Source organism: Acanthochromis polyacanthus, chromosome 13 (genome assembly GCF_021347895.1).
Source record: "Acanthochromis polyacanthus isolate Apoly-LR-REF ecotype Palm Island chromosome 13, KAUST_Apoly_ChrSc, whole genome shotgun sequence".
Taxonomy (NCBI): Eukaryota; Metazoa; Chordata; class Actinopteri; family Pomacentridae; genus Acanthochromis; species Acanthochromis polyacanthus.
In genome coordinates, this window is record NC_067125.1 from 29366538 (window position 1) to 29391082 (window position 24545).

At 38.6% G+C, this 24545-nt stretch overlaps 1 protein-coding gene across 4 annotated transcripts; it reads left to right on the forward strand.

Annotated features, from left to right (window-relative positions):
* Positions 1–936: 936 nt before the first annotated feature.
* Positions 937–24384, forward strand: dclk1b (doublecortin-like kinase 1b). 4 transcript variants are annotated; one of them, XM_022189174.2, is made up of 17 exons: positions 937–1207; positions 1586–1968; positions 2210–2556; positions 10371–10470; positions 12831–12947; positions 13250–13344; positions 15305–15392; positions 16845–17014; positions 17373–17492; positions 17763–17909; positions 18552–18685; positions 18824–18901; positions 19064–19163; positions 19304–19384; positions 19507–19620; positions 21051–21124; positions 21715–21893. In XM_022189174.2, exons 2-17 carry the CDS (start codon positions 1608–1610, stop codon positions 21770–21772), a joined length of 2184 nt encoding a protein of 727 aa, XP_022044866.1. In that variant the 5' UTR covers positions 937–1207; positions 1586–1607; the 3' UTR covers positions 21773–21893. The 4 variants fall into 4 exon arrangements, with proteins under 4 accessions (XP_022044866.1, XP_022044867.1, XP_022044864.1 ...); XM_022189175.2 differs by having other exon boundaries at positions 19067–19163; XM_022189172.2 differs by lacking the exon at positions 21051–21124 and having other exon boundaries at positions 940–1207; positions 21715–24384.
* Positions 24385–24545: the final 161 nt, after the last annotated feature.

Genomic DNA, 24545 nt, shown 5'->3' on the forward strand with positions numbered 1-24545 from the left:
TTATTCCTCTCTCCTACAACATTGATTACAATTACATGCAAACTAGGAAATATGCAAATTAGGCGATGACGTCATTTAGCGACTTCTAGCGACTTTTAGGACAGCCAACAGTGACTTTCCTTACTGAGGAGTTGGCAACAGTGCTCTATACACCGCTTTATCCTCATTAGGGTCGCAGGGAGTGCTGGAGCCTATCCCAGCTGACTCAGGCGAAGGCAGGGGGACACCCTGGACAGGTCACCAGTCTGTCACAGGGCTACATATACAGATGAAAAATCACACTCACATTCACACCTACGGGCAATTTAGTGTAATCAGTTAACCTCAGCATAATTTTGGACTGTGGGAGGAAGCCGGAGTTCGTAGATATCCTCTATACTTATCTATGGTTTGGTTCCACACTTGCTGATGACCACTTCCGGTCTCAGAAAATGAAAAAACGGACCCTTTTTCGTTTCTGTCTCTTCCTGATTTTATTTTTTGTTATTCTAAATATAAAATGAAAATGAAAGCATTTGTAAAATTTTGTTTATCCCTTTTGATCATGAAAAGGAAAAATGCCAACTGCCAAAATATATACGGACCATACACCGTCCGTTTTAATGTTTCACTGTATTTTAAAATGTGTGTTTCACCTGCTGTACTTTCAATTAGCTAGTAAGCAGTCTATGCTAGTATGTAGCGATCCCATCCTGTTGCTATGGTGAAGCGCACCTGCTACCTTACCAGAAATGATAGCCTCAAGCTAATTCAACCCATTTTTTTTATTTTATTTCAGTTAATTGGCGAACAAGACTTATTTTTGACTTTTTTATTAAGACATAAATATGACAAAAATCTGCGGGGTTATTCAAGCACGACAACTTAAACGTGAACGCGCATCTCATTTAATACGCATCAGGGTCTCTCTGTTTGTGAGGGTGCGCTCCGGCGGAGCTGTGAATGCGCAAGACTGACACCAGAGCGGTCCGGTAAATCACTGCAATGGAAGAGGAGTAGGGGAGGGTGGAGGACACCGGCTACAGCCCTGCCTCCAATCCGCATGTGAGCACACAGCAGAGTAGACACACGGCAGGGAGGCAGAGCAGCATCACAGAGGCAACAAAGGGACGCATGGTTCATCCAAGGCATCAAACAAATAAAAGATTATCTGAGACACGTTTCGCCTATAGAAACGCGTTTGATTGAATCTGTCCTCACCTCAAAGGTAAGAGACTGCACCGATACCAAGAATCCTGTTCATTGTCGTTTTTCTTGTTTTGTATTTTTTTTTTATGCTTACCTTTCAATGAGCTTTATGCAAGATCTTCAAACAGGCGTATTTTGTTAATGTTGTACTATGCACTGCAAATAAATGTAAATTTTGTAAGATTGAATTGAGACACGCCATGGAGCATGAAATGGGTGTGACATGTTACTTCATAATGTGTCTATGAGCAGCAGTTGCAGCATCAAAGCTTGTGTCAGTGCTGTATCAGGTGTAAAAGCAATTAGACTGACACAGAAGATAATTGCGCTAATAAAACATGCATGTACAAGTTAAAGAGCTTATTCAAATTGTAAGCATTCTCCCTGTATTATTTAGAGTGTAATAGCAGTACACAGTCATGGAGCTGGAGCACTTTGATGAACGGGACAAGGCACAGAGATACACCCGAAGGGGCTCAAGGGGGAATGGGCTCCCCAGTCCCACTCATAGCGCTCACTGCAGCCTGTACAGAACCAGGACACTCCAAGCACTGAGCTCAGAAAAGAAGGCCAAGAAGATTCGTTTCTACCGCAATGGGGACCGTTACTTCAAAGGGATTGTGTATGCCATTTCTCAGGAGAGATTTAGATCCATTGAAGCACTCCTGGCTGACCTCACAAGATCTCTGTCAGACAATGTCAACTTGCCCCAAGGGGTACGGACCATATATACCATTGATGGGACAACAAGAATTACTAGCATGGACCAGTTGGTGGAAGGTGAGCAGTGTTCCTGCGTACTTGTTATTTTGCCCTGCATATTTTTATATGAAATAATACAAGATCATATGTCACTAATGCCACCAGAATGGCCGATGCATACTTAAAACGAAACATATAACGTCCTCAGTCTTAAATTGCATAGATAGCCAGTATTGCAGCATATTGCGATCTTTGTTTTTTTTTTTTATGCAGTGCGTGTCTGATAGAAAATCTGTCAATGTGTCTTGATTTTCTGCAGGAGAGAGCTATGTTTGTGCATCCATAGAACCCTACAAGATGCTGGACTACACAAAGAATGTAAATCCCAACTGGTCAGTTGGTGCTCGGACTGCTGTGTCTGTCCGTGATCCTTCTTCCCTTGGCAGTGCCAAGGCTGGATCCCCAGAAACCAGGGAGAACAAGGACTTCATTAGGCCCAAATTGGTAACAATTGTCCGCAGTGGAGTTAAGCCTCGCAAGGCCGTACGGGTCTTGCTCAACAAGAAGACTGCACACTCCTTTGAGCAAGTCATGACTGACATCACTGATGCCATCAAGCTGGACTCTGGAGTCGTCAAAAGACTATATACTGTTGACGGCAAACCGGTAGGTGTTAAATTATTATTTTTAAAGTGTTGATTTTGTGAAACTCTCGTGTGCTCATTTGTAAGACTTCCAATTTTGGTAAAATTATGTTGCCAAGTGCAGTATAAAAGGAACATTCAGATTATCCAGTGACATCGGGAGTGTAAAACATAACCAAAAAGCTCTCATTGTAAGGTGATAGATTTTGTCTAGGGAAATTCATCTCATAACTACAGCATAAGTTGTTTACTAACTTTCAGTGCTGTAGTTACTCGAAGATAAAGCAAACATACATCTCAGGAGTCCCATGCAACACACAACTGTGCCTTTCAGGAACCAGTTAGTGGTAAACACTTAAAGTTCATTGAAATTGCATGATGTGCTAGATTTATATTAAATTCAGTCTGATGTAACTGTTGGTTGTCCTTGCAATTGATGGAGCTGGCTGCATATTTGTGTGGCAAGCTATGTTGCTGAAAAAGTAAATTCAATTCATTTCTCCTCCTAAGACCCGAGCTTTGTTTTGGTTTGCATTTTAGATTTTTTCTACTTACTTGGGATAAGGAGTAACCAATAAATATAATAACTGGATAATATCTAATATCTGATTATTATGTTTATTACATTATATATATATATATATATATATATATATATATATAAAAAACATTTGTCTAGATTTACATTGTAATTACTATCATTATTATTATTTGTAGTAATAGTAATAGAAGTAGTAATATTAGTATAATTATTAGTATTAACAATATGCCCTTTTGGGGGGAAAAAAAAAATCAAAAAACAAAAACATGTCCACATATGTGGACAGCAGGTTTTTAGAGGTTAAATTAAATTGTCACCCTATTTCACAATCTGATGTATACTGTATTCTTAATTCAAGCTAAAGAACTGAGACTGAATGTTTGTATTTAAAAATCATGGAAGGAGGCCATTCAGAACCACTGTAAGTGCTCTATACCTGAGAGGGTGCGATTATCTTATGCATTTCCGTCCACCACTTAAACATTAATTGCTCACAAGTGGGAGAGACGGAAGGATGCTTTTGTTGACTAAAGTGAAATGAGAGTGGCATGGCCTTTGTGAATGAGTTAGCTCTGCTGTGTGCGATACCAAGATATCATAAATTTGGGTATCGAGATATGTATTCTGCTGCTTAGGTTTTACATGTTCTCTGATTGGATTTTAAATATTCTCACATTCTGACTTCCAGATTGTGTTACTGTCTCTTTACTGTTCAATTCACAACATTCCACATGAGACAAATAGTACACATTTGCCCATGAAAATGAACTTTGCAGCTGACCTTGGAGATGGTCTGGTCTGTTCTTCATTCATGTCTCTGAGATTGCTTCCTTACCCAAAGAGGGAGGCAGCCCAGTAGGTTAAAAGTCAGCTGGGAATATTTGCTAAATGTATTATGAGAAGTGGGTTTCTAGGACTCCATCTCATATTCCAACCAACAGTAGAACACTATTAAAAATATATTCACTTACTGAGTTATTACTGGACAGACAATATGATCAGTGACTTAACACTTAAACAACAAGCTACTTGTGTGCTTTTTGGCCCCCAATGTCTATGGATTAAATCAAAGTTTATATAGTAGTCTTTATTTACATTGTTTGACATTGATAGTTCTTGGTGCAAGAATCTTATTCTTACTGTACACCTTAGTCTACACATGCACTTCACTACTTGAATCAACATTTGTCTGGAAACTACTGCTGTCATAGGGGATGTGCTTTGCTTTAAGGGCTCATATTGTAATAGTAACTGCAGAAAGAATTCACTGAACACCAAACATGAATAGTCAGCTCTTTGAATGAACATATTCAAAAATTTTATCATGTGCATTCTATATTAGTATTCTTATGACAAAAAAAAATATTTTGTAGTTTCCTGTGACAGTTTCTATGGTGAAATGGTTTCCTGATCTGGTTGCTAAGGAACAGCCTCTGCGGCAGAGCAGTGCAGTAGTGATGTCAGAACTGTAGGTGTATTGTGAGAGGGCTCGCAGATGCAGTGCTCGGTCTATCAGCCTTACTATACACATGGCAGCAAGATGGAGCACATGGCTGATGTATAATCTCAGGATTGGACCCATTGTGTAATGTTGTGGAACAGTTGGGGATTTTCACAGCAGCAAACAAATCTGCCTTCACAAATCCTCTAGATTATTTTAGGAATAGAGCCTGTTAAGCAAAACACAGATGATCATAAAATTGCAATAGATGAAAGTTAGATGCCCACCCTGTACATCTAACTTTAAAAATTTCTTTCTTTGGTTCGACTAATTCTTCAGTTGCTTCTTTATTTCACTGGTTTGATGATATATAAGGTGTGGTATATTCTTGGTAATGTAGCTCTGAGCCATAGTTCCTCTGCTTTTTATACTTTGTGCCATGTTGTGCCTCCAGATGGCCAAATAAGTACCCGTTGGCATCAAAGTGCCTGTTTTCATGGGTGTTTAACCTTTGGTAAATGACCTGCTTGTGCATTTGGTCCTGAGACGGACATTTACTGACAATGGAAATAATTAAGATAAGGTAAGCCTTTATTAATGGTGAGGAAATTAGCAGTGTTACAGCAGCAAAGGGGATAGTAGGAACATGTAGAATATATCAGTAGAAAATATAATTATACTTAAGTGCTGATTGTTCCATATGTTGATATTCAAATATTGCAAATTTAGCAAATTTGCTTTCATTTTCAGTGTATTAAAAAATTCAAACATGGCTAACAAATTATCTATATACATGTAGTTATAAAAGAATAGCTATTTGTCACACATTTTGTTTATCGTATTAGTACAATTGCAGTAGTGTTGTATGTTTTTTATGATTATTTGGTGATATCATTCTGTTAAATCCTTCTTTTGTTTTCTGCAAAAGATTTTATGATTTGTTGTTAATTAAGAAATGTATTTTGGACTCCTGATTGTGTTCCTATTTGTGGATGTGCTTAGCGGTGGCTCTGCTTGATGGCTGCAATCCCTCCATACTGCTGAGTCACTCTATAATGGTGTTCTGCCATGAAGTCAGGTTTAACTAGGCCACATTCACACAGCCAAGTTAATGTTCGAGGGATAGACTTTATACGCCTTAATAACTGATTGAATATGATTAATAAAACATCATCCATGCTGAAAATAGCACAAACATACTGTAAGGTACAGAGCAACAAGAAACCCACACCCCACAGACTATCTTTGAGGAAAGAAAACATTATTCGGCCTGCTGTGACCCTGTTGTTTTTTGTGAGATAGAGCAAAGGGTGACTGAGTAGGTCTATGGCATTCTCATCCCTTTTGTAGTCAATATAGCTCTCCACTGTAATTGTATTATGGATGCTGCTAACTTTTCAGTGTGTTAGTCAACACTTCTTGTTGAAAATAGATGCCAGCAACCACCCGAGGACTGCTTGGCTTCACATCAGTGCATGAAAGCAGAGGCTTAATCCTCCATGTAAAAATGATGTGTCAGTGGATGTGATTATATAGCCCATTCATGCTTTAGAAATTGGATACAGAGTGGAAGTGGTTATGAGATTTATGGTGCCCTATGTGCCACAGAGCAGAACCAAACTAATGTTTTCCAATTCATTTCTTCACGTTGACCTTGACTCTTCTATTTCCTGGTTTGGCCTCCAGTGCCCACACTTAATCTCTTTTGGTTTTTGCTCATACCACAGATGTATTGTCTGTGGAGCTGCTTACTGGAGCTGCTTACTGCAACATGAACTGCTGTGTCAGAAATTGTCTTGAAATGAGGATTAAGTGTCATTCTTCTGCAATTTGATGATGTTAGTGGAATACTGGGCTTTTTCGTTTTAGAATGCCTGATAAAAATGGCATTGAAAATATTTATCAAAAATTAAATGTCTTTTGGTGCGACTTTAGCACTATGAATTGGGCATTTCTTGTTAGAAGAAAAGCCATTTAATGTAAAACAAAATACAGTCACTGTTAACTGGTATTTTTGCTGCTGAGGGACATTTTTAAAACCTGCTATTGTTTAAGCATCTTTCTGTAACTGAAGAGAAGAAATGAGGATGAAAGCGATAGGGAGACTGTCTGGCTTTGCTCTCACCTACTGCTGTGCTTTGGCTGATAAACACAAAGCAGTGACTTGCTCAGCGAGCCATTGTGTTTGGAACAGAGAAGATTATTTTTTATTATAATTTTGGGTTAACTTTTGGTGTATCAACCTACAAATTATGCTTGAACTAAAGTGGACGTTGCTGTTTTTGCTTGAATGTAGCATTCTGTGTCAATTTAACAACACCTAAAATGAATACTATGAGCTACATTTATGCAAGATATGTGTTCATTTGTTTCCAATGGTGCAATGGTACCATATTTGCGTTTATTTACTTTTTTTTTTATTTCCAGCTAATGATAATCCTACAAAATGATCATCTGCTGGTGATACAACAGACTTCTGACATGTTGATTTGTGGTTAGGTTGTGGGTGTGATCTGGCTCTAGGTGAACTGCAGTTGCGTCACAAATTTCTGCAGCAGACCTGATTTGATTCTTGGTACAACAAACTAAAAATAAAGGCAGCTAATATAAAATGAAACTGGAGCCATTTGAAAACAAGAAGTCAGGCTTAGTCTTCATTCTGGCATGCTTGGTGTTCGGTGTTCCTCTTCAAAGGGAGCTTCAGCAACCTGGAGAGTTCCACCTGTCCACAGGCAGAGTTGTTTTTATTGCAGATTTCTGTTCTCAATGTGTAATACAGAATCTTTACCGGACTGAATGTCAGAGGCACCACTTGTGCTTGTGGAAGCCATAGATACAAACCAGGTGATCAATATTTGCACAGAATGCTTCTGAATTGTGTGTGTGTGTGTGTGTGTGTGTGTGTGTGTGTGTGTGTGTGTGTGTGTGTGTGTGTGTGTGTGTGTGTGTGTGTGTGTGTGTGTGTGTGTGTGTGTGTGTGTGTGTGTGTGTGTGTGTGTGTGTGTGTGTGTGTGTGTGTGTGTGTGTGTGTGTGGCGGATGGTACACCTAATGGAGCTGCTGTGTCACTGAGCCAGAAATAATCAATATAAAGCATCACATTCACAATTGCCCCAGTTATGCTCCTCCATCATGAGTTTGAGGTTTCTCATTTCCTTGGACTCTTATTTAAAAGGTAAATATTAAAAATGCACAGTATATGAAACATTTCGTTAACTGCTTTTGACTCCTGACCTTACATAAAGTAATCTATATTTTCTCTATCAGTAGCTTTTTCATCTTTTGAATATTGCTTATTTTAACTTTAAGTTACAGACATGTTTACTTTTAGTAAGGAATTTAAGATTGGGAGTTACCAGAGATGGCACCTACCAGAGTACTGAAGCCAGATTTGGACTCATACCACTGTAAGAAGATGCTCTGTGGTTTTCCATTTTTACCTCAACACATGGTGACATACACTGTAATTACTGTCTGAATTTTGCACAGTTCGAAGCTCCAGATATAATCTGCCAGTGGACGGTAAAGTAGCCATGTTCCTTTCATTGTCTCAAACTAAGCTGTGATTCTGTTTGGTCTCCTTGGCAACAGCTGTGCAGCTCCTCCCTGTGGGATCTTGCAGTCCTTTTTTTTTTTTTTTTTTTTTTTTTAAGGGGAGGACAAATTGGGGGCAGGGGATGTTAGAGTGGGGCATCTGCAGTGAAAAAGGCAATGTTAACCTCCCCCCCTTTGTGCTCAGTGTTTATTTTAAGATTTCGTGACTGAATGACCTTTGGATGTCTGAACGTGCTTTGGTGACAAGATACTGATAAACCAATCTGTTTGCGCAGTCAGTAATCTAACAGTTCAATATTTAGGATAAAGCATATAATTTATTCTGCAAATTTAAAATTGTACATTTCTTAGTACATTGAACATTTCTTAGTTTCTTAGTGGAAACCAAAATGTTGCTACATCAGTGCTAAGCTGGATGATAACAAGGGTGATGACATTTAATATTGTGGGTTTGAGAGACTGTGTTGACTTTTCATCTGGTTTTCTTTGCTGTGTCTCAGCACTTCAGTCATCATTTTAGACTCCTGCTGAACTTGACATCCTTCTTAATGATGAGACAATTAATAATGAATAAATACCAACATTTAGCACTCTGAATTATTTATCATTTATGCTTAATCTATAATTTCAGTTAGTTGTATCTAGCACATTTTTGGTGGCACTACTATAACTTGACCTTATACAGAATGTCACACTTGCATATCCAGTATCTCATGTAATGTAGTTTAAGAGAAATTATTGTAAAACCTTCTCTTTGTTTGATAGAATTTCATCTGTTTTTAATTGTATGTCTGTGGAAATCTGTAGGCTGTATTTGGCATGCAGCTCAGCTTTCTCACTTGCCAGGCTGATGGAGAAAACCCACTTGAAATAAACACATATTACAACACTGCTTCTGCTGCTTCTTGTTTGCTCTTTAGCAAACATTGTGTTAATAAGCTGCCAGCACTTGCTCAACAATACACGTGATGTTGTGCAGCAGCTCAGTTTTTATCTGTGATCTTGCAGACTAGGTACTAAAGTAGAGGTGTCAATATGGGGTCACTTTTTTTTTTTTGCAAAGTTCACCCTCCTGTAGAAAACAATGAAAAGAGGAGCACTACATTCTCTGGTACACAGCCGTAGACACCAACAGCCTTTTTTAGGAGAAGATCAGGAATCCTCTGCATTTATGTATGACGCTGCAGTCAATGAAATGGGAATCTGGATTAATGAAAGTAGCTGAGGCATTCACTCAGGTTTTCAGTCTCTCTATTTCAAAAACCATGAGCAACATTCTGTTATTATTGAGATCACCAAAAATAACACTGAATTTCCCTTCGGGGATGAATAAAGTGATTCTGTTCTATGTGATAACCAAGCCATTTCAACAAGAATTCTCTTGATATGAAGAAAATCTAGTACAGTGTGAAAGTGCTTCCATTTTAGAAACATTACCACTGTGTGCTGACATGATCAGCTCCCTGAATGGATGACCTGTGTTAAACATTGTGTAATATGATTTTATCTTGAATAATCCATGACCACAGAAGACAATTAACTCATTGTCCCACCAGGGATTGAAACTTATTGATTGGCAGACAGTGCCAAGAGGTTTAAAATGAGCTTTTCATAGTAGTTACCCTAAAGACACATTCATCTGTGGGTTGTTGCAAGAGTAATACGAGCAATTAATTCCATTATTTATATGCCATACACACTGGAGCATTCATTTTTACTCCATATTCTGGACAATTTGAGTATGGGATTTCGTGTCTGCTCAACTGCTGTCCTATATCTTCAATTCATTGGCTTTCTCAATTTTTAAAAATGTCATTTTCATTTTCAGTCTCAGAAATTATCCATAACAACATTTGATCAGAGACAATTATCCATAATAATCTCTATGTTGTGAATGATACTACAAAAGTCACCATATCCTTTGAATGCACAGATGTAGCTTGTTATTATTTTGACATCATGATTGGTGTCATATGTAAATGTCAGTTTGTATAGTCAGTGTTCACCACGCCATTGTTGTACTATTATACATGCTGTACCTTCCCACATTGAAATACTGATTCTCCTCCAAATCAGCTTGAAAGTTCAGCAGCACAGTGTCAGTTTTGCATGTGTGTGACCAAGACTGATGCTGCTTTCAAGATTTATTTATTTTTTTGTTCTTCTATTTTAGTATGTGTGAGGTATTTTAAGACAATGGTGCTCTGTTTGGAGTAAGTATTATGCCTAGTAGTGCTCAGATAGGATACCATTATCAAGCTTGTTTGTGGACTAAAGCTGACAAACATTATCTTTACCAGGTCACCTGCCTTCAGGACTTTTTTGGAGACGATGATATATTCTTTGCTTGTGGCCCTGAAAAGTTCCGATATCAAGATGACTTCAACTTGGATGAAAGTGGTAAGTGTACTTTCGCAACTTGAATTGCTCAGTGAATACAACATCGTGCCAACTCCTAGGGATTTATGTTGTATATTGTATTTAGTTTTACCTTTGTGGCACAAGAAAGTGCAGAACATTGTAAACATATGGATTGATTATCGCTGTGCTTCTTGCAAATGTGTACTCATACCTGTGTTCTTTCTTCTGATTTTACAGCTTCAGGTCAGTCTATTAAAAGAGTTGCTCATGCACAGTATAGGGTGTTACAGCCACCTTCCACTCTTCTACTTTTTCTCATGTAAGATGTTTGTGTGTAAAATGTATAGGCCAGACTTCATCAGACAACACAATATTATGTCATATAACCTACAGTAGATCAGACTGACAAACTTCCAGTTAGTCCTTAACTTTTCATTTGTCCATGTCAGAGGGTTGTAGTCTTGGCCATACATTGGACTTGATTATTTCCCATGGACTTGTGGTGTCAATTGTTGAAATATCTGAGACTCCCATCTCAGATCATTTCCCAGTTATTTTTGAAGTTCTTGCTCCTCCACCTGTAGGAAAGCCTCCTGTCCCATTATCTCGCCGTCGGATTATTACTCCTTCAACAGCTGCAGAGTTTGAGACTGCTTTTATGGACTCCCGAGTTCTATACTTGGGATGGAATTAATCCTACTGGATGCCCAGACAGCTTCCTGTCATCTTTTTACTCAGCTTGTTCTGAGATCCTGGACACAGCATTTGATACAGTCGACCATTCTATTCTCTTGTCTCGCTTAAATAATTTTGTTGGCATCCGTGGTACTGCACTCAAGTGGTTTGAGTCTTACCTGACCAACAGGACTTTTTCTGTTATGACTGGCGACCTGTCCTCCTCTGTTGCCTCTTTGTTTTGCGGAGTTCCCCAGGGCTCCATCTTGGGCCCTTCGCTTTTTTCCCTTTGTATGTTGTCACTAGGTTCAATAATAGCAAGGCTAAATTTAACATTTCACTGTTACGCCGATGATTTACAGTTGTATTTACCGGTGTTCCCTAACAAAAGTGGCGCCCTTCAGTCCCTCATGAATTGTATCAATGACATCAAGTTATGGCTGGGAAAAAAATTCCTCCATTTAAATGAGAACAAGACAGACTACATTTTATTTGGGGACAATGTTCTTGCATTTTCAGACTCTGTGTCTTCGAAGTTAAAACCATCTGTAAAGAATCTCGGTGTCATTTTTGACAACAGTTTTGCTTTCACAAAACAGATTGACAGTGTGGTCAGAGCCAGTTTTTATCAGCTACGTCTTTTATCCAAAGTAAAGTCTTTTTTAAGTCGCACCGACCTGGAAAGGACTATTCATGCTTTTATTAGCTCACACATAGATTATTGCAATGCCCTTTATGTCGGTGTTTCCCAGTCTGCCCTGAGCCGCCTCCAGTTGGTGCAAAATGCGGCAGCTCGTTTCCTCATGAACACTCCAAGGCTTCAGCACATCACCCCAGTCCTCTTCTGCCTCCACTGGCTTCCAGTTTCTTTTAGGATTGATTTTAAAATTTTACTTTTTGTTTTTAAAGCCCTGAAAGGTCTTGCGCCTATTTATTTAACCGAGCATCTTTCTGTCCGAAACCCAAACAGGGAGTTAAGATCCTCTAGCCAGCTGTTTCTGGAAGTCCCAAGGGCCAGGTACAAACACTGGGGGGATCGAGCCTTTTCAGTTGCTGGTCCAAGACTCTGGAACAAACTGCCTCCCGACATTCGCACCATCACTGACTTTGGCTTGTTTAAAGCACGGCTAAAACATATCTTTTCAGACTGGCTTTTAATATACAGTAATATGGTGACATTTTATTTCATTTTATTTTATTCTATTTTATCTTATTTTATCCAGTTTTATCAGATTTTATTTTCCTGATATGTTGCTTTCTTTTAATCTGCTTTTATTTCTTATTTTAATGTTTGTTTTTAACTGGAAAGCACTTTGGTCACCATGACTGTTGTAAAGTGCTCTATAAATAAATCTTGATAGATTGGTTGATTGAATACAGCATTTGTACCTCCATTTGGTGTGGTGACAACATAGAAAATACACTGGAGTAAAAATTGCTTGACACTGAGTGCAGATGATATGAAAAACCATAGCATTACTTTCATTAACTCACCTAGTTTTGTTCAGTCGTGGATTTGGTTGCTTGTATTTTGAGTGTGCTGGTCAAAATGCCATCACAGAGTTTGTACCTCTGATTTTAGGCCCAAGAGAAAATGGTCCTTTTTCATGATGTTTCCAAGAAGGAACAGTAACAGCACCTTAAACTGTCACAGCAACCATTTATCAACCTGGAAAGATGTTGCTGTTGCAGGTGTACATGTTTATGTCTGTCTTTCTTTACAGAATGCAGGGTGGCAAAATCTGCATCATATGGTCGGCTCCCTTCAGGGCACAGTCTTTCTTCCCCAAGAGGGGGCGGTATGTCCCGCAGGAGCAAGTCTCCCTCATCTACTGGGTCAGGTAAGTGTGTGTGCATAATGACCATACTTTACATCAATCCGCTGCTCATTCTTCCCACATTTCTTGTCTCTTTTCACTGTAACTGTCCAATAAAGGCAAAAATGTCAAGAAAATAAGATAAACACGTGTGCATGCGTGTTATGCCTCAACATAAAGAAACAAAGGCATATGTTGTGTTCTTTTCTTAAGTTTCACACTGTATTCTTATTGGAGTACATGTATACATTATGTGTAACAAGTATGTTTTGGTTTGTTCTGTAGTATTTAATCATTGTGTTGATGTCAATCATCTGTACAATCAGCTAATGGCACTGCAGGCAGTCAGCTGTCCACACCTCGTTCTGGAAAGTCTCCAAGCCCTTCTCCAACCAGTCCAGCTAGCCTCAGAAGACGACAGGTAATAAAAATTGATGCTTCTGTAGTAAGGTAAAGATTTGGATGATGTCATGTGTATATATACCATACCGTAAAGGCTTTAAGAAGAAATTACCATTTTTATCATCATCAAACAATACTTAATAGTGTTGTACCCGCATGGGATTAAACATAAACATTGAAGTTTATTGATCAGAATGAACTTTCCAGATATTGCCAAGCAAATATGTGTCAGCCTTCACAAGATAATCACTGCAGTGACTTGTTTACCTCACCATTTGTTCGTGTTGTTTGGCAGTCGTGTAATTTGAAACTGACTTCTCTCTCTACACATGTAAATCTCGACTCTCATAAACATGTGTCCAGAAATATTCCTCTGTTAGCACAGGCTGCATTTGTATGGAATGCTGTTGTATTTTAATTTTCCAACCAAGCAAACAAACTGTGTAAATAGGGATAATTTGAGTGCTTTCCCCTGAGTCAGTTCTAAGGATCCTGTCTCAATTCTGTTTAGTCTCTCACATTATGTCTACGCCAAAGGCATTTTTCAGACGTCCATCTCACAGTGTTCTGATGGAACAGATAGCTCCTATTTTAATCAATACAACTCTCTCCAAAGGCAGCGTGCCTTGCATTTTAATTGTGCTTGCATGTGCACTGTGGCCATGTCTCAAAGCGTGTTTTTATGTATCACGTTAGTTTCTCCGGCCTCCACACCTCGATGCTTTATTGCTTTTCACCTTAAAAATGGCTTCCCCCCCAAAAAAGCAATCAAGTGTAACTGTGTGAAAACAATATTCACAGCCCACTTCACACCTGTCCCTCTTGACACTTTCTGATTGTCTGTTTCCCTTGCCTGGACATGAGGACACAGTCGTACAACAAGATATGAGATGAGAGTCCTTGCTTGCTTTTTAACTGAAGACTCCAAAGATTAAATTATATTCTTTCTTTATCAAGGCTGAAAAATACAAGGAGCTACGTACATTACCCAAAACATTTGCACTCTACATACACTATTTTAGTCACTAATGAAGGAAAGTTACAGAAATCTTATCCCTTTAAAAATGTTTCTATATGTCTATCAAAAACAAAGTCCCTCTGAATGCATGTGTGAACACTCAACTGGTGTAGACATTAATTCTGAACATGCAAAAGTTGTGTGCTGCACATTCTATGCCTGGTTTCTGTTACTTAAGTGAAATATGTCTGATTAAACATACAATTATATATTCGTATATATGAATACAAAAAGATGAATAATAGTGATGCATTAATGATGGTAGTAGCAAGATTGACAGTAAAAAAAAATGTTTGAAATTTCAAACTAGATTTAATGAGCAACTTTTTCAATTGAAAACAACTTCAGCAGAGTACTATTAACTAGAAAGTAACTTTATAACGGTGAAGAAAGCCTAAAGCATTGTAAAGTTCTACACCTGCAGCCTTTTATTATAATGAATTAATTAAGAGAATAAACAGAACACCAAAATGGCACTGGATTTGGAGCTCTCCTAATTAACTTGACAACTAGCATAATTTTTTGAGATAAATTTTGAATGAAACATTTTCTATAATCCAGCAAGACAATTTATCTGTGATTGTCATAAATCTGAAGAAGGGGTAGCAAATTCTCAGACTGTGTAGCACTCTACTATCAGTGAAACCATTATTAATTAACCACTGGCCTGGCTGGAGATCGTGATGCCGCTGTGGTGGAGGATATTATTTTCTGTCCTTTTGAGAAATACATGCCAGACTTTACACTGGTGGAAAGATTAGTATAATGTTCCACCATGCTTAATTTATTTCTATCTCATCTCAGACTGCATGCTCAAGGCTAGCAGAGTGGAACAAATGGGCTTTGTGTAAGCTGGCTGTAATCACATTTTTACACGCTTTTGCCTTCTCTAAAGTTTGTGTAAAACAAGTGCAACAGTGTGTCATTTCATTCTCACACTATTGCTGTCTCTTCTTTCCAGGGATCTCAGCACAGTGGGTCTTCACTCTCGCTAGCCTCTACCAAGGTATGCAGCTCAATGGATGAAGGAGACGGGCCTGGCAGTGAAGGTAAGATATCAAATAAAACATTAACATACTGGAACAAGACTGTTTGCAAGTAACATACAGACTTCTACAATGGTATGCATGGCAATGAATACTGTTACTGTGTTAACTCTGAATAGTTTAGTAGATGATAAAGTGATGATCAAAAGGTATAAAGTTAAGGATGAAACGGCAAAATTTGTGGCGATTTTTGTTTGTTTTTCACAGATTGCAGTGGGAAGAAAGAAATGATCACTATTCAAACTTCTGAGCAAACATTCATAGTTGTCAGACAACTTTCACCAAGCTCTTAAGGTCTATCTGTCTTAACTAACTGACCTTAATCATCTTTTTAGGGCTATAGTCTGTTCAGTCATTGCTAGGAAACGTGATGGAAATCACCTGAAAGCCTTATAAATACTTTGACTCTTCAAATCTTGCTCCAAAAATTAGCAGCCATGTGCTTCCTTAAGCAGCAGCCTAGCAATTAAAAGAACTGAGTGCCGCACAGCAGGAGAATGCTAAAAGAAGGTAGCTAAGTGTTTTCAGTAAACTTCATCAGTTCATATGTATTTAGGAAATTACTGTTAACAAGGAATGGTGGCAGTTGTTGAGATAACTGCCAATAGGACTACTAGAAAGGCAAATCAAAATTTCCTTTGCAAAATGCTTTCAGAAAGATTTAGCAGACTCTGAAGCAGTGTTGCATTGTTCTGCCATGCAGCAATACCTGCACAAATATGACCTTCAACAAAGATTAATCAGAATTAAAAATTCCCTGCATCCTTACCACAAAATTAAATGTCAAAACAAGCCTAATGCATTATGAAAACAACTCATGTGGACTGATGACCTTATAATTGAACTTTTTGCCCACAGTGAACGCAGATACGTATAGAGAAAAAGGGTGCTGTATTTCATGAAAAGAACAGCTCTCCATCTGTTCAACAGAGATGGATCATGCTTCGGGCTTGTGTTGCTGCCAGTGGCAATTTACTGGGAGAGGGAAGAATGGATTCACTGAGATATTTGCAAATTTTCAGGGCTTTAGAAGACCCTCAATGTAATACAGCCCAATAGTCTGACCAAAAATACAAGTCTTTTGAAAGGAAGAAGGAGCAAAAATACTTCAGAAAGCAGAACCCAAATATGGGCTACAAAAACAACAACAACAAAACAACATTTACAAGATATATTTGCTCAAGTAGTGACCATGCCAGCTGGCCAAAGTTTTGCTTCAGACCCTTTTCCACTTTAGTTCTTTTGAAACTATAAAGAATGGTAATTTTAAAAAAATAAAATAAAAATTGCTTTAACTATTTTAAAAATATGTCAGCTTCATCCCATTTGGAAATCAAGTCATCTTTTACTTGCTTAATATTCACAGAAATGTTGACCAAATTTTGCCCAAACTTTAGCATGCCACTGTATATAATACTTTCTACATTAAATATCTTCTTTTGTTTTACTTCACAGCTGAGCCAGTGGATGACTGCTCCACAGTTCCTCCCTCTATAGCAGAAAGGTACAAAGTGGGGAGGACTTTAGGGGACGGAAACTTTGCTGTGGTTCGAGAGTGTGTGGAGAGATCCACTGGAAGAGAGTATGCTCTGAAGATCATCAGCAAAGACAAATGCAGGGGAAAGGTGAGCCTGACTCTACATTTGCTGACTTCAGCTATCACACCATCAAAACTGATTACGTTTCTTTTTGGTATGTACCAGTGATGTGTCATCTGCTGCTAATTCAGTTTTATTTCCCTCATTGGTCAGCAGATGGTGCTGTCTCCTCTAAGATTGAAATGCAGTTTTTTTTTCATGTTTCGCTAACAGCATCAGATGATCCTAGTTGAGTAGTATTTCTCTCTGAAACTGGTTTATCTTTCATATTTGCTCGAGAAAAGAAAAAAAGAGGGCTGCCCAGTCTCACACTTATATAATATGTATATTTTCACTATACAGTGTAGATAGATTCTCATTTGCTCAAATTTCTTTTATCACTTAGGAGCACATGATACAGAGTGAAGTATCCATCCTTCGGCGTGTGAAGCATCCCAACATCGTACTTTTAATTGAGGAAATGGACACCCACAATGAGCTTTATCTTGTAATGGAATTGGTTAAGGTACTATACATTTGTTAGTTCTGACAATACTTAATAGTATGGAAACACTTTTAGTTGACCTGAATAGATGTGAAAGTTTTATGCTGTCAAAAACCAAAGTACATTTCAAGAAAATTTGTTCTGTCAAAGTTGTTCTTTTCTTTTACTAGAGGTTTACTTTTGACATATACGTTGTAGACTAATCTAGAATTGATTATCCTGTTTAACGAAATGTCTTCATATCAAATCCCCAAAATGTCTTTGTCACATTCTAAATACTTTTTCCTCTAGGGGGGTGATCTCTTTGATGCCATCACTTCATCCAACAAATACACAGAGCGAGATGCCAGCTGTATGCTGTTTAATCTGGCAAGTGCTATCAAGTACCTGCACAGTCTCAACATTGTCCATAGAGACATAAAACCAGAAAATCTGTTGGTAAGTATGACTATACAAAGCTTCTGTAGTGGAGTTACATGGTAAAAGCTTCCCATACTCAATCCTCAAAGGTCCATGTTGCATGTCTTCCCATTTTCATTGCCACTTTGTGACAGTTTGTAAATACATACAAGCTTAAAGCTAAGATAAATAAGATGTGGAACATCTGTCAAATAAATCAGTGAAATTCTGAAAATTAATAAATGAAATGACACAGATACACAGTATTTTTTAGATTTTCTCACTGTGGTAGTATGACACACTGATAAAACTTCCCTTTTTTTTAAAAAAAAAAAGGCTCATCTTGGTGTAAATTTTTTTTTATCTTTTAACTCTAAAGTGTAGTTAAAGGTCCAAGATTAAAACTCATGTGCTCACCTCAAATGTAATTCAACTTGCAAGTGAATTTCTTTTCTTACTGTAACTTCTTACATATTCAGAATTCTTTGTCTGTAGAGACCTTCTGTAGTTGCAGTTGCTGTTTTATTGCATTTTGGTCTGTGAAGTCTTTGTACTTGGGGTTAATTTTACTATTGCACCAAGCTGTTTACATTAATGGAATCTTTACCACACTGATGAGTCTGAATTGGTGACCTTTCTGCCCACCTTTTCTCATGTTCCTTTACTGCATGTGTTACACAGGTGTATGAGCACAACGATGGCAGTAAATCTCTGAAGCTAGGCGACTTTGGCTTGGCTACTGTCGTCAATGGGCCCCTCTACACTGTGTGTGGGACACCCACTTATGTAGCACCAGAGATTGTTGCTGAAACAGGGTGAGTCAGAGTAGTTACATCACCTTAGCCATCTGCGACATAATTATTAGGACCAGGAATCAAACATTTTAGTACGACTTGCTACATGCAGACGTGTTTAGTGTCTCTGATGGCCACTATGTTCCTTTTTAAATACAGATATGGTCTCAAGGTGGACATTTGGGCTGCTGGGGTCATCACTTACATTCTGCTGTGTGGCTTCCCTCCCTTCCGTGGGTATGTGCTCCTGTATCAGGAGGTTTACTTTATGAAAAACATAAACTTGCTTGCATGGTTTTAATTATAACTGTAAGTATTTCAAGATAGCTTAACACTTCTGTATACATTATTATGTGTAACTTGGTTTGAGCTTTATAAAAAAAACTGATTTCATTTCAGCAGCAGTGGTGAAGATCAGGAGGCCCTCTTTGAACAGATTTTAAAGGGCCAGCTTCATTTCCCTGCACCATTCTGGGACAATGTATCTGAGATGGCCAAGGTTTGTGTCTGAAAGTGCTGTCTGCATCTGCCATGATTATGGCCTATATAAAACACCACAATCTGCCAGACATCGTTTGCGGTGGGGTTTTATATTACATTATTGTACTGGATACTTATGGCTAACACGTCTCTCTTTAGGCTCTGATCACTGGAATGCTGCAGGTAGAGGCAGATCAAAGATACACAGCTGTAAAGGTGCTTGATCACCCCTGGGTCAACGTAAGTTTAGCTTTTTGAAGTCGACCCTTTCGCCAGAATCACCTGCACACATATGAGTAAGGTAGAATGTGCAGTGTGAAAGAGCTGATCGAGTTGCTGAAGCAAATCTTTGTATTTTTCAGGATGATGGTGTGTCAGAGAATAAGCACCAGCTGCCTGTGGCTGGTAAAATCAAGAAGCACTTCAACACCAGTCCTAAACTCAACAGCACTACAGCAGGAGTGTCAGTGATTACAGTAAGCACTGATCTGCTCTCCTCCACACACTGACACTGCATGTAACTCTGCTTCACTAGATTACATTTGTGCTCTTTTTTAAATAAACATCCTTCAGTGATGACATTTGAATCTCATTCAAAAGAGAAAAAAACTTAAGTTTCAAACTCTAAACCATATTGTTTCTCATGCGTCTGCTGCTTAATTCCTACCATGTGCTATGGCGTTTTCTTTATGCCTTGGGTGTCATTTTTAGTTGAAGCTTGTATTGTTTGCTTCTGCAAAATAGAAACTCCTTTGCTTTATTCTGTGTACACATTCATTCATCCATTTGCGCCTTGTTGCTCAATCTTTGTATTTGCTCTGGCCTCTCATCCTCCTCTTTTGGCTGGACTGTCAGCACTTTTGTTAGGAGATCTTGCAAAGACTGTAACTGACTAGAATTCAGCAGAGATGATGTAAAGCTGATGAAAATCAAATTAGTTTTTTTTAAACTTCCATACATATGGTGTTTTTCATATGCTAGAAGACAGACATGGCATTGACTTATTTTACTTATTTTACTCATGGTAGAAATATTTCCTTGAAGCTGCAGCGTATCGATGACCGTCTCAAAAATATGGGCTCATCCAGGGCAACCAACCAAAGGGGCTGCCAACTTATGGGGTTGGCTTTCCATAGCATTATTCTTCAGAACTGTTTCAGGGTCAAGCATGCATGGCTGAATTACCCCAATGTTACAACTTGCCATTATGTCGCATACAGTAGTTTTATAGTGTTTGAGCAGAATTGAAGGTGAGCTGGTGTGTTTGAGAGACAATGAGCGGCAGAGGAGTAGGTGGAAATAGATGGTGAAGATTTCACAAATTGGCCCATTCTAAAGAAAGCAATGCTGTAGAGCTACCCCCCCTGTCAAAAGTTCTAGGACAGGTTCTAATTTATTTGAATGAGAAAGTGTTCTAAAACTTTTGACAGGGGGTGTACATCTAAGCCACTGTCAAGCAGAGGGGTGTTCTCATGGGAAAAAATGTAATTATGCAATTTTGATATGCAGAGATGAGTTTTTAGGGGTTTAAAAATGCTTGAAGAGGGGTTTTAACCTTGAATAGTTTTACATTTGAAGTGCATTTGCACAGAACATAAATAACTATATTCTGGAAGTGAGATGTTGTCTATTTTTGGTTGCATTCCTCTCCAGCGTATATTTCTAGTATACAGAACTTCTGTTTTCTTGCAGGTAAACTAAGCGCTCAGTTGCCAAAAGAAAATATGTTTGACATTTCACAGATTGTCAGTTGACAGTAACATGACATTTTTCTACCAGTTTTTTTTTTTTTGCTTCTCATGACAGCAGTTATAACTAGACGTAGAGCTGCCTTAATGCTAATCGGGTTAGTGATGCTTTGAGTTCAAGGTGATTCCCTGAGTTGCGTTCATCTCTCTCTGCTCAGCTGGACCAGGACTTTACCATCCAGAAGTCAGGGTCTTTGGACCACTACCAGCATCCAGGATTGTACTGGATAAGGTATGACACAGCATAGTGCTAAAATGCAGTGAGTGCTTCCATGGCAAAGTGCTGGCAGTCTCCATTTCTCATCCACCAAGGGTTTGATTCATTGCCCATCAAGCCCTTTTCATGCCTCATCAGTTCCATCACTTTATCACCTTACTTTATCTCGCCAGTGCTGTGGCTGTTTCTTCTCAGCTGGTTGTCCAGTTCACCTTGCTCTTTAATTATAAGTTACATTTCTGCAATGCAGGCTGCATTTGAGGGTTCATGTGACTCATTGGGCAAGTGGACTTTGTTTCACATGATGAGCGTATCTGTTTCTTTACAAGAAGTGCTACCACAGACCGTACCTGACGCTGGCAGACCTTATCTTGTTGCTTTTCCTGGTTTTTGTCGATCACTGTATTAGATGAAGATGAAGTAAGACTTTGTCTGTCATTTTCTCAGGAGATGAGCTGTGAGGCCAATGCAGCTTTTCACATTTAACTGCATGCTAACATTGTGTCATATAAGATTTACCCCATGCCTCAGTGAGTGAATATCACTCCTCATCTTTGTGGTCTTGTAGAGAACCTAACAGTTGCTGCTGTGTCACCCTCTCTCAGACCACGCCACTTGATAAGGAGAAGCAAGTTTTCCGACGAAGACGCCACCAGGATGTAAGGCCCACTCCCCACTTCCCACACAGTATTGGTGCCGGCGCCCCCTACAGTGCCAACCCTGCCCTCTCCCCCACTGAGTCTGAAGACATTTCCCCAAGTTCGGCTGGCACTGTCCGCTCACCCACTTCTCCATTCTAATGACCTTCCTAAGGTCAAAGCACCGTCCACTCTTCTGGAAAAACAATGGGAGTGGGGGAAAAAACCCAATACTGGGTTCAGTCTGCTGTCTTGGACATTCACAGACTGCATAATTACCTGCACCTATTAAATTTCACCCTAGTCATAATACTTTTTTTTATAATTAAAAAAATGCATTGTTCACAATAAGTGGCAAGTTAGTCCATCATAAGAGCATGCAACAGTGTTTGAAGGGGAATATCATGAATTTCCAGGTCTATATTTTTATTTTGATGCTTTATTGCTATATCTTTGCATGAATTACAGTTATAAATCTCATTTATCCTACACTGGCCACTTATGCAGTCCCTCAGCTTAACCTCTGTCTCAAACAGGCTGTTTTGTCTCTGCTGTAGTCACGGCCCTCCTCCTGATGAGCTCACTCTGTCCTAATTGGCCCAGAAGCTGCCACTCCACACAGACTTCTGCCGGCTCCAGAGCTATGAAAACACGAGTAGTCAGATTAAATTTTATTTTTTTTTGTCTTTCTAAACGTCAGCTTTGCGAATACATCTGAATGTTTGAACCCAAATCTGAACCAAAGTGTGGATGTGAGTCGACAACACAAAGAACCCACGGAACAAACTTAACATCAAAGGAAAGAGAGCAGTCTTTCTGTGGGCATGGACAAAGAATAAGACATCAGTTCAGTGGGAAAGTAAAGGTAACATTGCAAAAGACTGGTTCAGAGCTTTGGAACTTTGACAATACAAAACATAGACTTCTGACTTAACAATATAGAAATGGAAGAAACTAAAAAGCATGATATGTCCCCTCTTAATGTATCTTCTTTTCTTATTTCAAAAAAGCCACTGCACTGTTCAAGCCGTATTCCTTCTTGGCAAGCACTGGTTTGTTGTAGTACTCTGGAGCCTTCTGCTGGTTTATATTGTGTACTGCAGGGAAGCTGACCTGCTTTGCTTTGTAATGGAAGTGTAAATGCGAAACATTGAAACCATAGCTTCTAAATATTACATGATTTTGTGATATGTAATATTCACTACATATCACTTATCATGCTGATTTAAACTCAGATGTTTAATAACTCAGTCAATACAATATTAACAGTAAGATTCAACTTTCTGTTGTACTGTATGACATCTAGGTTACTTTGTGCTGTGGTACTTGAAGTTGTGGTGCATAAACTTTACACATTATTTGACAAAACTTAAGAAACTCAAAAGATGTGCTGCTATATTGTACCATAAGCATTATCTGGAACAAACAGAACTTTTATCGGGACAAATACTGTCCTGCCAAGTAGTAGCTTGCTTCATCAAGAGAATATAGGTACTAATGTTCGACTGTGGATGGTCTAGCTTACCTGTGTACTTCACGATGATCACTGAAGTAGTATTGTTAAATGTCTGTGGGAGTGGTTGTAATTCGGGTGTGGTACAGATGAATGTCAGTGCTGTGTAGTTGGTAGTACATGCATGTTTAAGGCCTTGCCTTGGCACATATGGATTTAAGTGCAATTAGGTATACTGCCCAATGAGCACAGTATCAAACGTCCTTGATGCTCGCATGAGTGATGAAGTATTGCTGTTATTAGCAGCCAACTGACTTCTATCAGACAGGGGCAAATGGTGCAACATGGATACTTTTCACATACTGAAATAAGAAACAAGTTAAATGTTAGTCAACACAACAGTGCTTCCAGTAAAAATGATTTTTTAAAATATCTGCTCACTTAGCACATTTGTTGAACTTTCCTTTTTAAAGATCCGATCGAACAATACAACTAAAAAGCCTGGCTTACTAGACTGTATGTGTCGTGTGTCCTCTTACCACTTCATAAACAGATTCACCAGAGAACAAATATTCTCGTTTGTGAATGTCCTGCTTCCTTTCATCAGAGACTGTAACTTGCATGTGTGCAAATATGCACCCTGGATCAGTTGTTCTGGTCTTTTAATGTTGGTTATACACCTGTCGGATATGAATCCATTCCTGTTGTCATTGTATGTGCTGTCTTGATGAATGGATTTCAATCAAGGCAGACTAGTCATACCACAGCTCAGTTTAGACTTGTATATACATATTTTAACAGCAATGTAACTTCACACCACTGATTTTGTTGTAAAAGGGCTTTTATGTTTTTGATTGGAAGGAAGTGAACCAAAAAGCACAAGGAAAACAAGTTGTAAGTTTTAAGGAATGTGTTTGCTGTCAAGACTATATCTGTTTTCATCATCTGAGAAGCATATAATGTTTACATACAGTTTGACAAAATGGATTTCAAACGGCAGATGGAGAATGTGAATGTTGTACTATATTCACCCATATTCCATTAATGTTAAGGATGTTAGAATTTTTTTTGAATGGGAACAAAAACTGGATAAATTATCCATTGTCATGGTTAAAAAAAGCAAACTTCCATCATGTACTCTGCAAAGAAACCAAACCTGGGATTAAAATGGATTTAATTTGTCAGCAGCTTATCTTACTGAGTCAGTGGGTAGCAGAGTTTGATTTTTAGTGGGTTTCACACCAACAATTTCAGACAGCAGATGGCAGTATGACCAAATAACACAAGCTCCATAAGTAGAACTCCACCTTCAGTTACTAATTAATGGCATGCATATACTCAACTG